At 37.2% G+C, this 13,967-nt stretch overlaps 1 protein-coding gene across 12 annotated transcripts in view; it reads right to left on the reverse strand.

Annotated features, from left to right (window-relative positions):
* The window catches only part of MAP7D3 (MAP7 domain containing 3), a 78,638-nt gene that overhangs the window by 54,944 nt on the left and 9,727 nt on the right, over nucleotides 1-13,967 (reverse strand). For all 12 annotated transcript variants that reach the window (XM_031944829.1, XM_031944834.1, XM_031944833.1 and 9 more), the window contains exons 2-3: nucleotides 2,318-2,416; nucleotides 2,141-2,221 (exon numbers count right to left, since the gene is read on the reverse strand). In XM_031944829.1, coding sequence (XP_031800689.1) covers nucleotides 2,141-2,221; nucleotides 2,318-2,416 — 180 coding nt within the window. The remainder of the gene's footprint in view (nucleotides 1-2,140; nucleotides 2,222-2,317; nucleotides 2,417-13,967) is intronic.

A 13,967-nucleotide genomic window follows, 5' to 3' on the forward strand; every position in this document is an offset into this window, starting at 1 on the left:
CACCACAGAAAATTAAACTATTATAAAGAGAAAGGCAAAAACTTATTACCAATGTGAGAATCATTTCAGAATCAGCTCTCTATACAGACCAAAAACTTAACAGAGCTAAAAATAAAATAAAAAACCAAACCAGTAAGTATATATATTGTAAACAGACACTTGAAGACAGACAATAGCCTAGGCCCAAAGTGAAATAATAGAATGAGAACAAGCTGGATGGCTTTTAGCAAAGTAAGCAACTCTTCCCAGGCTGATCCCTGAAACAAAACCCTACTTTTAACACCAATAGTTTTCCTAGTGAAGTTATATGACTGTGAATCATGGAATACACTGTGATCTTCCAAGAATCAAAATGGCAAGGGAAAGATGTGTCTGTGTGGTGGTGGTGGTGGGAGCTGATAATTACTCGGCTAAAGTATATTACCAACAATGACCTGAACAGACGAAGTAGCATATCCAGAAGATACATTATCAGTAAAGCTTGGGCTAGGGAGACAGGCGAATGGGAAGCCTAAATGCTGTTTAAGAAAAAGATGTTGACAACATTTAATGGCACACATAATAAGAAGGTGGCAATGGGTAGTGATCAGCACCACTGAAGGACTTAACTACAGAGAGATCACAAATACCATGACTTACTGGAGTATAATATTCATTCTAATTTCAATTGAAGCAAATATATCCAGCCCAGCATATTGTAATTTAAAGAGACTAAGTTCCCCTTGCCTGCCTCCCAAAATGGAAATGGAAGGAATTAAGGTTTACTTTCATTAGCAAGCATTTTCTAGACTTCACTTTTAAAAATATATTCAGTACTCTAGTTTCTACAGTCATAGAATAATTCTGATTGGACAGCAGACAAAAGCAGAACACTTTACCATGTTCACAGTTTCCCATATAAATTGAGTAGGTAACATCTGTTCAGTCTGAAAAAAAAAAAAGTCTTCCATTTTGTTCCAGAGAAGTGTTCCATTAAAAAACAAGGTAATTTAGAATTCATTGGGATGAAGGCAAATACTAGTTTTTCAAGGTGATTTTGGTAGGAGGTAGAACAGAGATACTGTAGAAGCTGTATTCTTTCTGGCTATAAAAGGACTCCTCATTTAGATCCCTAATTCAATACTGCAACTGACTGGAGGTACAGAGAGATTCATTGCATCTTCCAACTTGGTGCTGGCTGGAGGCTGAAGAAAGCAGAGGCAGAAGCCAAGGACAGAGCTGCAAGATCTCTTGGAGCCAGGCAGAGAGATAGGCCTCAACTAACCGGGCTAATTTGGAAGGAGAAATAAACGTTTGCATTACCACCAGCTGGCTGTGATTTTGGATTAATTATTTATTTCAACTGAGACTAAGGCTGCCTCCAGGAAAACCACCACAATTTGCTCATCATTTCCCTACTGCAGCTTTTGTGGCTTTGGAGGGATTGACTACAACATGCACTTCACTGCCACAGGCTTGGAACCCAGAGTTACTCACCACCATGCTACATCGATGCACTGCCGAAGGACTTTAAAACTTTATTTCTAACCTAGGCTTTAAAAGAATAATTTGCATTTATATAGTGTTTAAGCTTATGGTGTATTACTATTATACATGAAGATGCTAAGACTTAGAGAGTTTAAGGAGCTTGCTCAAGGTCAGAGAGTAATTAAGTGTCTGAGCTGGCACTGTAGATCAGACTTTCTGCCTGATGTCAAGGCACTTGCCATATGTTATGCTAATTAATCAGAGGTGATGCCTTAACCAAAAAACACTATCTAAAAGCAAGATATTCTTCAAAAGCAAAGAAATATAAGAGACATGTATTATTTGTATTAAACATCTTGGTTAATGTATTTCATTCTTTAAATTAATTGCACTAGCATTCCATTTCATTAATGTTAAGAATGAAATAATTTTGAAATCTTGGTCTTAAGAAAGTCAGACTTTGCTATGCTCTTTTTCCTTTTCTTTCCCAAAATAGAAATTACTCTTAAAGAAAGTTAAACAATCAAACCTAATCAAACATTTTCCCCTGGGTTCTCAATCTCATAACTTGTAAGACATATCATACAACATGAGCAAAAAGCAAATAAGACATCCTGGAAATGATCACAGAAACTAATTTTGAATAAGACTACACAGGGAAGCTCCAATATACCATGCTGCTTTTCCCGCTCTTCTCTGCGCTCTCTTGCCAGTCTTTGTCTTTCATCAGATTTCAAAACTGAGCCATCTATCACTATATAAAAATAAAATAAATGGAGAGTTAACTGAGGATACTGGCATTTAAGAGACAACAATTTGAGAGCTATTACAAACACTGAATAACTTATACCTGGCTTGGTTGATGACTTTACGTTCGAAGGTTGGACTGGAACAGTAGTACTGCCACTTTGGTTTCTTCTTTCTTCAGCAATAGCTTGGGCTGCAGCAACTAAAACAGACATCAAGAGGAAAATCGAATTTAATATGTGGACTTTTCACTTCATGGAAATCTGTTTGCTTTACTCCATGTATCCAGGACCATTGGTCTTCAGTTACAAGCTAGCCTTGTTACCTAGTGTTAGCATGTAGGTGAGTGACTCCTTCAGCCAAAGTCCGGCTTGAAAGGTACAGGCCCGTTCCATTTGCCATGTGATTATAGAGCAAGAGAAAACATGCATCATCCAGAGGAAGAAACAACACTTCTAGTGGGCACCACAATGCTCCACAAGTCCACCCTCTATCTACTATAACATCTAGCTAACAAGTCCGTTAGTAGCTTTAACTTTTAGTTATAGAACATTAGTGAGGGGAAAGAACCTTAGAAATCTCTAGTCTAACTCTCTTGTTTGTAGAGAGAAAGAAACAGAGGTCCAGAAAAGGGAACCAATGGGGCCTCAGTACCTCAGCAAGTTAGTGCACAGAGCAAGACTCTGGGTCTCCTTCTGGGCAGTAGTAAATGGGATAAAATGGAAACCAACAAGACTTGCTCCCTGGCTACAAGAACAGGCTTCTGTTTTTCTTCCTCATCTGTAAGGTTTGATTATGCCCTCCTACTAGAGCAAAATACTTGCTCAAGCAGAATTCTGACCTGATGCCCTTCCTTATTAAAGTCCTACTTGCTTACAAGAGTTTAGACACACCATAAAAATGAGTATCTTCAAGTCTCTTTCACATCTGTCTTTTTAAAAAAAAGGTATGAAAACAGCACACGAAAGCAGCAAACACTGTTGTTGTCATTATCTTATCTTATCAGTAGCAGAATGTGGCAAAGTCAAAAGCTAGTCTTCAAAGCATCTTGCAGTATTGTAATGCTTTTGAATACAGTTTCTGACATGCAAAGTGTATGAAGATATTTGAGAAAACTTGTTTTTTAGGCCCGAGACCAGTAGGGATCCCTCACAGTTGAATGCCTCAACTCCAGATCTGTTCCCTCCTTCTCAATACATTCCTATGTCAAACTTTTATGAAAAAAAAAATGAGGGCATCATCAACAAAAGAATGAAAAAGGAACAGGTGTCCTGGTCACACGACCAATCATAATACTAAAGACTTTCTCCAAGCCTCACATCTCAAATTTCTCCAAGATGGAAATTATGGACTAGAGTTTTCAATTTCAACTATCTCCATAGTCTAAGACACTAAGAACCCTGAAGTGATAAGCTAATTATCAGAGAAGGTTAATCCCTAAAATCTAATGGACTCACCTGGTATCCCCTCTCTCAGCAGCCACTCCACTCTGACAGGGATGGAAGAGAACTGAATTCCCTGTGCCCCACCCCAATTCTGGGTCACAGAAAACCAAAAGGCAAAGAAGTTTGTTCTGGCCGAGACTACAATACGGCAGTCCTCTGCACTGCAGCAGTACTCTGAGAACTTAGGAAGAAAAGGAACAGGGGCAGAACTGTGGTGTAACACTCCAGTAGGTCTGAAGGGAGAAGAGAAAGGTAAGAAGGCAGGCCCCTAAATAGGGTCAGTTCTGTCCCCTCAGAAATCAATTGGAACAGAAACTAACACCAATGAAACCTGAATTCCCCAGCATGGGGAAAAGCTGAACCAGTTTTGAGGTCCAGCCCTGGGTAACTAACATCCAAAGTTGAAGGAGTCCGAAAGTGATAGGTTCATATAAAGGAAAAACACAGTAGACCAAAAATTTTAGATTAAAGATTAAATTATTCCTATAATCATGTAACTAAATAATAAAAAAATAAATCCAAAGATTCAGTTAAAAGACCTTGAACATAAGCAGATAAACCAACAGGGAAGATAGCCTCTAGATCATCGAAATACATTCAGACACCTCTGAATAAATATTGCCAGACAAATAGTTTGAATAGTTTAAGGGATAAATAAGAATATTGAAAGCAGAATTTATGGCTTATATGGCAAAATGACTGACAAAATATAAAACCTTGAATCCACAGCAGCAAACTCACCAAGGAAACAGAGAACAAGTAAAGATAAATAGAAGTGAAGGACAATACAGAAGAGAACCAAAAAGCACCATTACAAGAAAGGAAGAGGCAAGCTTCTGTAAAGAATAGCCTATGGTAGACCAGAACATTAGTCTCACAACTGACCGAAAGATGTAGAGAAAATAAGTATTTGTTGATGATAAAACAGTATTTGATTTTATAGAGCAAAACAACGCCTTAAAGGCTCTCCCTTCCAACAAAGTGTCACCCATCCATATGTCAAAATCATATAAAATTCCTTGAAAAAAAGCTATACTTAAATGCCAGGCTGGGGTTTTTGTATTTTATCCTAGCGACAACAAGGATCCACTGAAGATTTCCGAGTAGGGAAGAAATATGGTCAAATCGTTATTTTAGACATACTCATTTGGCAGCTCTGTTCAAGAGTGATTGGAAAGGGGGGAAGCCTAAAAGAAGGAAGACTAATTAGGAGCTTATGGCAATAGTCCAGAAGAGTAATGATGGAGGCCTAAACTAGGGGAGAAACTCCTTGACTGATGAGAAAGGGACAGATGCAGGAACTCTTGTGAAGGCAAAAATGACCAAACTTGTCAAGGAGTAAGCCATTAAAACCACAATAAACTGATTTATAATCAGCCACACCAGAGTTTAATTTTTTAAATGTGTGAATCATTCACTCCCATCCTTGAAATCATTCATCCACTGAAGTAAATCACTCATTTGTCAAGGCCTCCAAGCATACATGGAAGGATGAAAGCAGACAAGTGTGTTCTCTTAGAATCCTTACTTGTCTTGGTACCCTTGGGATTCAAACTCAGGGCTGTTAGCAAAAGGTAGCACAAATTTCATTTGTGAGTTTCTTCAAAGAAGGTTAAATCCCAAAGTGAGGAAAAATTCAAATTACATAAAGCTTTACAGATTAAATCAAACCCTGAAAATAAACCTGGAAGTCAGTCAGTTGTAAGGGTAGGTTAGAAAACCCAGTTATACTCTGTTCTGTAATCAATGCAGACACCCTACTCTATTCTATATAAATTCAGTTTTAGAAAGTCAAGGTTAAACCCATGGAAAGCGCTCATTTAAAAGCTGGGCCAACCCACAAAGGATCCATATTTTTGAAAGAAACATTAATCTGTGAGGAAAAATGAATCTGTTAAGACACTCCCTCTGCCTGAGAACCCAATCCACTGTGAACCAAGAAGCAGCCTTATTTTCAACTACAAACATAAAAATAATGTTGCTTCTTGATCCACAGGAGGGTAGGATTTAAAGGAAGAATCTAGATAAAGTGGACTGAATAAAGAAGGTAAAAATATAAGTTTGGGCAACCTCCTTTCATATAATGAAAATGTGACATGGGAAAAATATTTTAAAAATAAAACAGACAGTGGCTGTGAATATATTAAGTTTAGAAAAAACTTGTAAAACTCTCACGTGTGGTGGGAACAAACTTTTGAAGAATTGTTTACCCAATAATGTTCAATTTGTACTACAATGAAGAGTTATTGGATTAGAGATCACAAAACACAAATTATCTTTACAAGCATTTAGTATAGAAAAAAAAATGACATGAAAAATCTTTTTTGAACACTGAATGCTCTAAAAATGAAAATCATTAATAGCTAGCAATCAAATGCTAATTCTTTTCCCTCTAAAATGCCCCATCAAACTATCCTACCTAAAGACTTTGTTCTAACAGGGTACAATTGAAGACAAGCAAGCTTGGAAGGAAGAACACTTCTCCATGACAACTAGTTCTATCACAGTAATAATCCTCCTAAAGCTGTGCCCAGGAACAATCATCTCAAAGAGCTTAATCTCAAGTGATGCCAATGATAAATACTAATCACAATACTTATTCAGCAATTCTAAACTGTCACCCACAGCTGCTCCTCTTCAAGTCAAAGCCTATAAAATGGGCAGTTATAACTCTATATTAGTTCTCTTCAGAATTCTGTCTACAAAATGAAAAACAAGAAACCAAAAAAGGAGTATTTAATTCAGTTGCAAAAAGAATAGTGACTAAGATTTAGCTTGGAAGTTTTATGAATAAAAATGGAAGAATCATAACTTCAATAAGGTTTTGATAGTATTTACTATCCCAGGAAATTAGTTTGCTTGTTTTTACAGATTACTTGATATTATACTTATTCCTGTTTGAATAGCAACACGAAAATAAATAGCCACCACAAATAAATTTATTCAGCTTCCATGGGGCACAGGGGGTTTGGCTCCAAGAGTGAGTTTATTCTTACTTCAGAGGTGAGGGATTTATTAAACTCCTCCTAAAATACATTTGTGTCACTTTTCACCAGCTGACAAATTTTGAAGTCAATTATATCTTGACTGTATTAAATGTGCTCTAATCAGGAAAAATAAATCAAACAAGAAATATATAGTTGCTATAAAAGGAGGAGCATTTGAAATTCAAGGCTTTAGATTTGCTGTGGCTTTTAAAGTATGCTCAACATTTGAGATTTTGGGGGGTGTCTGCAGATCTATCTACAACACAGTTAAGCTGCTCCAAATCACTTATTAATTTTCTGACTCAGACTGTGAAGTCTGTAATGAACTCACAGAACTAGGTGGCACTGTCAAGACCACCTGCATTCAACTTCAGACACTCCCTAGCTGTATCACCCTGATCAAGTCATTTACTGTGTCTCAGTTTCTTCAACTGTGAAATGAAGAAAAGAGTGGCACCCACCTCCCAGGAAGGATCAAATGACTTAACTATTATAAAGCACTTAGCATAGTGCCTGGCACATATTAGGTGTTATATAAATGTTAGCTATTATATACTATCAGAACTGGAAGGCACCTTAGGTCAGCTAAGCCACTCTCCCCTCTTTTTATAGGATAGGATAAAATAACTAATTATTTGTCTTGTTGTAGACTAACCAAGTGAATTACTTAACTGAAAGTGTTAATCTTGGAATTATTAGTTTATACTTACCCCGCTCAAAAGAACCCATAAGTAGAATTCCCTCAGCTATTCTCTTCCCGTATTCCCTGCCTTCCTTCGACGGCACCTGTCTGCATTCCAATGTGTGGACAGAAGGTTTTAAAGGAGTTAGTCAAATTTTGGTACGCCCAAATATGACTTTTCCCAGAGAGAAAAATTCTGACTTTTTTTTTTTTTTCCAAGACAGAGACCTTATTCTAAGTGGTTTGGATGAAGAGGGAGGACTATATTTTTAAGGCCTGTTGAGAAAGATGTCCAGACAGGAAGCGGTCAACAGTCTAAGGGCAAAGGGGCTTGGAAAGAGAATCAACTGTAATTATCAGGAAAAGGAAGAGAGGCTGAAAGGGATTTTTCAATTACTCTGCTCATTTCTTTTCTCTACTTGACCGGTGCAAATTCCAAAAAAAGCCAGGGTGCAGCTTCCTAATCGACGTCCACAACAGAAGTAGACTTCCGGATATAAAGTTACATTTACCTAAATTTTACACAAAACTATGATAATTCTCCTCACTTATTCATACAGAGACAGCAATTAAAATCTTCAGTAGAGTGCTTTGTAATCCTGGTTTCAAAATACCCCCAGGCATTTCTACCAATCTCAAAGAGTCCTTAAAAATTCTTAAAACCATTTCTCTCAAAGGAAGAAATCCAAAGTATCAACCACCATATACTACAAAAAAAAAACTGTTCCAACTCACTAAATAAGCAGAAAAATGAAAATTAAATCACTTCTGAGGTACTACCTCAAACCCATCATACAAAAATGACAAAAATGGAAAAATTATCTAGATAATTTTCCTTAAAGCACAGATCATTCTGTGTGATTTCCTTAATCAACTCCAGGGCTTCTTGTTGCCCCTATGATAAAGTATCAACTCTTTTGGTTAGCTTGTAAAGCCTGCATAACCTGGCTGCAACCTAATTTTCCATCTATACTGGCCTTCACAGTCCCTCTCATAATTGGAAATCCAGTTAAACCGAGCTCCTCCCAGTCCCCTACACACACCACCAGTCTCCAAGCATTGGCCCTGTCCCAGAATACACCCTCATCACTCCTCCTCTCCTTATCTTGGCCTGAAGAGGTCCTCACTTCATTTAAGAAGCAGCCCAAGTGCCATCCTCAGCAGAACTTCCTTCCAAATCCCAAATGCCAGCACCCTTCCTCCCAAACTACTTTGTAAACTTTATATTTATGCTTTGTATATATTTGCATATATTAATATGTATATATTTATGCTTTGTAACTTTATATTAATACAGGAAGTAGACACGGCATATATATAAAATTAATACAAATAAATCTCAAATAGAAAGAAATTGTTTAATGAATGTGGTAGAAGAGAGTCTGGGAATAGCATGAAAAACGAGTAGATGATGAATTCAAGTGAGGGGGGCAGGGAGACCAGTAAATTGGGACCATAAAAGAGAAAGAGCTGGGACCCAAAAGAGCATGGAGAGTAGCAGTGTCAATGTGAGAGAGCTGTGCCAGAAAATGGAACAAGGGAGAAAATGAGGTTTAAGTTGAAAAGAAGTCTGCTGACTAAGGAACAAGTATTCCAAAAGATAGAAAGGACGTGCAGATGTGGAATGGTGCATTAGAGTGGTAGGGAGGCAGGTAAACAGTCATGAGGGGGATGGGAATTGAAAGTTGTCAGCTGGGGATTCAGAACTACTGGGATGGAAATTGAAGTATACTGACAATTTAAAAGTGAATCCAGAAAGAGTTACCATTGGTTGGAGAAAGTCCATTGAAGAAAGAATAAGATTTTGACTATGGAATTTTCTCCCCTCAGTTTCAAACCCCTGGGAGGTAGAGATAGGTCCTATAATATACCTCACAGCAAGGCACAGATATTTGAGCACAGTCAGAGGCCTAGAAAAAGGACCTGAGAGTCAGGCAACAGATGGAAACATCTAGTCTTGAGATGGCATGAGATATGATGAAAAGGACAAATTCAGAAAAATCTAAGAGGATTTGTGCAAACTGAAGCAGAATGAATGTCAAGTGATTAATGTATACGACAATTTACAAGCTATAATAATTAAGACCACCAAAAATAGGATTCCACAATTCTACTGGAGAAGGCTGCTTCCCAGCCCTTGGCAGGAGGTGATGGAGCAAAGGTACAGGAGACATTTTCAGAGCCCAACTATTTATTTGTTGGGGCAGCTAGCTGATTCCATGAATGAAATTAGGAAAACCTGAGTTCAAAAATCCATCCTTAGACACTTATTAGCTGTGTGATCCTGGGCAAGCAACTTAATTGCCTTAACCTGTTGGAGAAGAAAATGTTAAACCACTCCAGTATATTTGCCAAGAAAACCCCATGGGAAGTGTGGTCCACTTGGTTGTGAAGATATGAATATGACATACTTTTTTCTTGAGGGGGGAGGTGGTGATGGGAAAGCTGAGTTTGAGAACACAAGGAAAAAGCAAAGAAAGAAAAGACAAAAATAGAAGAAGGCAGAAAGAGAAAAAGAGAAAGGAAGTGAGGGAGGGAGGGAGGGAAGGAGGAAGGAAGGGAAAGAAGGAAAAGAAAATGTCGATGACTAAAAATACAGAGAAGAGAAAAGGTCATTCAGAAAAACAAACGGGGGTGGGGGTGAGGGTGTATTGCTACTACTATGTTAGACTTGAATAAAAAAAAAAAACTCCAAATAAGTTGTATGTACTAGAAAGAAGTTTCACCTGTTACTTTTTTGTTTTTGTCTTGAAATATTCATGTTAAGTTCATAATAAAAAGAAAAAAATTAAAAATAAGCAAACATATCTACTATACAATGAATGCTGTAACATGAATTCCAGTTTTTCAAAGGTACCCAGATTCTGTGATTAATAATCCAAACTCATTTAAAAGATTTCAAATCAAAGTCGCTTTTTTGAAATATCTTTTCAATATTATGTGGGGATCCATGAAAAATTTGAATCTCAAAAAGGGTCCTGATTCTTGACAAGGTGGAGGAACTCACTGCTGTAAACTATTTTTGAATAGTAAACAAGTTCCAAACAAAGTAAACAATGTCCATAAAGAAAAAAACAAAGCAGCTAGATGGTAGACACAGCACCAGCCTTGATGTCAGGAGAAGAGTTCAAAATCTGCCTCCTACACTTAACACTTCCTAGCTGTGTGACCTCTGGCAAATCACTTAATCCCAATTGCCTCCCAAAAATAAACGAACAAATAGATAAAGTGAAAGAAAGAAAAAGCTGTAACAAAGTAAAAGTAACAATCATTTCCTGCTGGAAACTTTCTCAGAGATAATACAGCGGGAAGCATGGGAACGTATTACAAAACATCCCAAAGCATGGCAGCAAGAAAACACTTTTAAAACATTATATTTTCCCTCAAATTCTATGTGTGCACATTACATTTGTAGACCTACTTGTTACATACTGAAATAAATCCAGTCCCAGTTAGGAACTCAGCTTATATGGTAGTATTAAGGGCATTTAAAAACTGAGGTGAGGCAAGAATTGAAGAGAGGACTTCAAAAGGAAAATTTACACATCTCTCTATCCTATGAACTAAAGAGGAACTGAAACACATCCTTGTTGGTTTGAGGAATGCTTTGCTTCTGGGCGGGCAGAGAAAGAAGTTAGAGATCCCAAGTGAAGGTAGTAGATGGAGATGGACAGTGAGATGAATAAAATCACAGACTGTTAGAGCTGAAAATTATATTAGAGATCCACTAGTCAATCTCTCTAACTTTTTAGATGGAGAAACTGAGACCTACCTAGAGAGGTTAAAAGCCTCGTTTTGGGATTTTCTTTATATGTTTGAAGAAGTTTTTTAAATGGACATATCTGGCATTTGGAGAAGTCATAAAACATGGTCTTCAATCTTTTAGGCAAGTGGTCCAATTCGTTGGTTACTGCCAACCTAACTAATAAACTGATCATGCTTGGGGAAAAAAGCATAACATTTCCAATAAACTAATGTCAAACACATTGAGTCAAGGAGCATAAAAGTTCTTCCGTTTCCTTAGCCTGCCCCCAGACCCACTTTTCACCCCTCACTCCTCTTAACACATCAACACAAACTCTAAAATGAGCTATTCTCTCCTTGCTGTTGATTCATACCCACTGTGGCACAGGGAGAGAGAAGGAATTAAATATTTTGATTTTTAAAATATATTTCTAGGTAGCAGAATGTGGAGACTGAATTAAACTTACTTCCCTTCAAGCTTCCTACTTGGGCCTGCATTCAGCTGATAAAGAATAAACAAAGGAGATTAAGGTAATTGAAGAGGACATATAGCAGCAGAGTGTCTTCCACTTAGACAAGACTCACAGGAGTTGCCTTAAAAAAGGTGCAGTAGGCCCAAAATGCAAATAATAAACTTTTCTCCTTCGAGACATACTGCCATCCAGGGCAGTACCTGGAAAAGGCAGTGTGATGTAGTGGGAAAAACACTGGATTTAGAGTCAGAAGTTCTGGGTTCTGGCCTGGACTCCACATCTTACAAGCTGCATGACCTTGTCATTTGTTCATCTGTAAAATAAGATGTTGGATTCAATAATTTTTGAAGTCCCTTCCAGCTTTAAATCTATAATTCTGGGATGCTAAAAATTTGGAAAAATTAAAAACAAACCAAATCAACCACCTTCCTCCATTTATATAGTTAAACCTTTGGCACAATAATTGGAACCATGTACTAAGTATTTGTTCAGATAGATGTGAGGGGTACAGCTTCATCAGTTTCACAGAGACTGTTTCCTGGCTCAGCCTCACATGCTTGTTTTCCCCTCAAGAGTAGGAATGTTTCTCTTGCCTTTATATCCTTTTCTTTCTTCACCATCAATTGAGATTCTCCTACCACCGTCCTCTCCTACACTCAAACAAGCACATAACAAATTCTTTAAAAAAAAATAACATTGCTGACTGGAACTAGGTCACTTTTTATTTAACCAGTCAATAGATAGTTGTTTTCCTGTTTCTATAAATTTTGGCTAGGATACACAGCTCTTACAATTCACAAAGGCTTCCAGAAATATCTATTTTTATTTCTTTTGGTAGTTACCAAGTTTACAATTAAATTAAGGAGTTCCAACATGATCAAAGAGAAAAATTTGGAGTTGTCATCAATCTTAATCCAAATATTTATATAATTTAGTGGCTCTAGGACTTAAATGGCATACATTCATTCATTCCCACATTTAAGTAACAACAACAACTACTACTACTACTACCATTACAACCACAACTACTTCCATTACCATCATCAGCTTAAATATTATATTAGACTATAGGAGACAGAAATATAAATAAGCCTTGACCCCTTGCAGAAGTATAATTCAACTCAAAGAACATGTATTAAACATTGTGGACAAGACACTGATAGGCACAAAACAGAATATAGTTAAAGTGCTAAAAGGACAATGTTCTATTCAAGTCACTAGGTAAAGCCAGATCACTTCTAAATCAGAACTCAGAGAATACTTTGGGGGGAATCCATATTGGCAGTCTTAAGTAACCCCTAGAAGTTCAAGAGGCAGAGATGGGGCTAAGGGGGGAAGGAAAGATATTTCAGGAAGAGAAGAAAATGAACAAAAAATAGGCATTGGATGTTTACTTTAGTGACTGGTCCAGTTCAGACAGATCATGAAGCAGTGATGAGATATATAAATGAATAAAAAGGCTGCAAAGCTGAGTTAAGACTGACTTTTAAAGGCCTTTAACATCAAGATAAGGAGTCTGTAGTGGGCTTATACCCCAAAGAGATCTTAGAAAAGGGAAAGGGACCCGTATGTGCAAGAATGTTTGTGGCAGCCCTTTTTGTAGTGGCCAGAAACTGGAAACTGAGTGGATGCCCATCAATTGGAGAATGACTGAATAAATTGTGTTATATGAATATTATGGAATATTATTGTTTGGTAAGGAATGACCAGCAGAATGATTTCAGAAAGGCCTGCAGAGACTTACATGAACTGATGCTGAGTGAAATGAGCAGAACCAGATCATTATACACTTCAACAACAATACTATATGATGATCAACTCTGATGGACGTGGCTCTCTTCAACAATGAGATGATCCAAACCAGTTCCAATTATTAAGTAATGAAGAAAACCAGCTACACCCAGCGAAAGAACTATAGGAAATGAGTGTGGACCACAACATAGCATTTCCACTCGTTCTATTATTGTTTGCTTGCATTTTTATTTTCCTTCTCAGGTTATTTTTACATTCTTTCTAAATCCAATTTTTCTTGTGCAGCAAGAGAACTGTATAAATATGTGTGTATATATAGATATGTATATATATATATATATATATGTATATATAGTATTTCACATATACTTTAACATGTATGAGGACTGCCTTCTGGTTAGGGGAGGGGGTGGGGGGAAGGAGGGGAAAAGCTGGAACAGAGGGTTTCTCAAGGGTCAATGTTGAAAAATTACTCATGCCTACTTTTTGTAAATAAAAAGCTATAATAAAAAAAATATAAGGAGTCTGGAATTTATTCAGTAAGCATCAGAGAACTACTAAAGGTCTGAGAGACTAACTGAAGGGTTAAGTTAGTACTCTGAAGCTCTAAATTTTTCTTTTGTCAGAAAAGGTAGGAATGTATTAACTGGATTAAAAAGTTGTTAATGTG

Source organism: Sarcophilus harrisii, chromosome X (genome assembly GCF_902635505.1).
Source record: "Sarcophilus harrisii chromosome X, mSarHar1.11, whole genome shotgun sequence".
Classification (NCBI taxonomy): domain Eukaryota; kingdom Metazoa; phylum Chordata; class Mammalia; order Dasyuromorphia; family Dasyuridae; genus Sarcophilus; species Sarcophilus harrisii.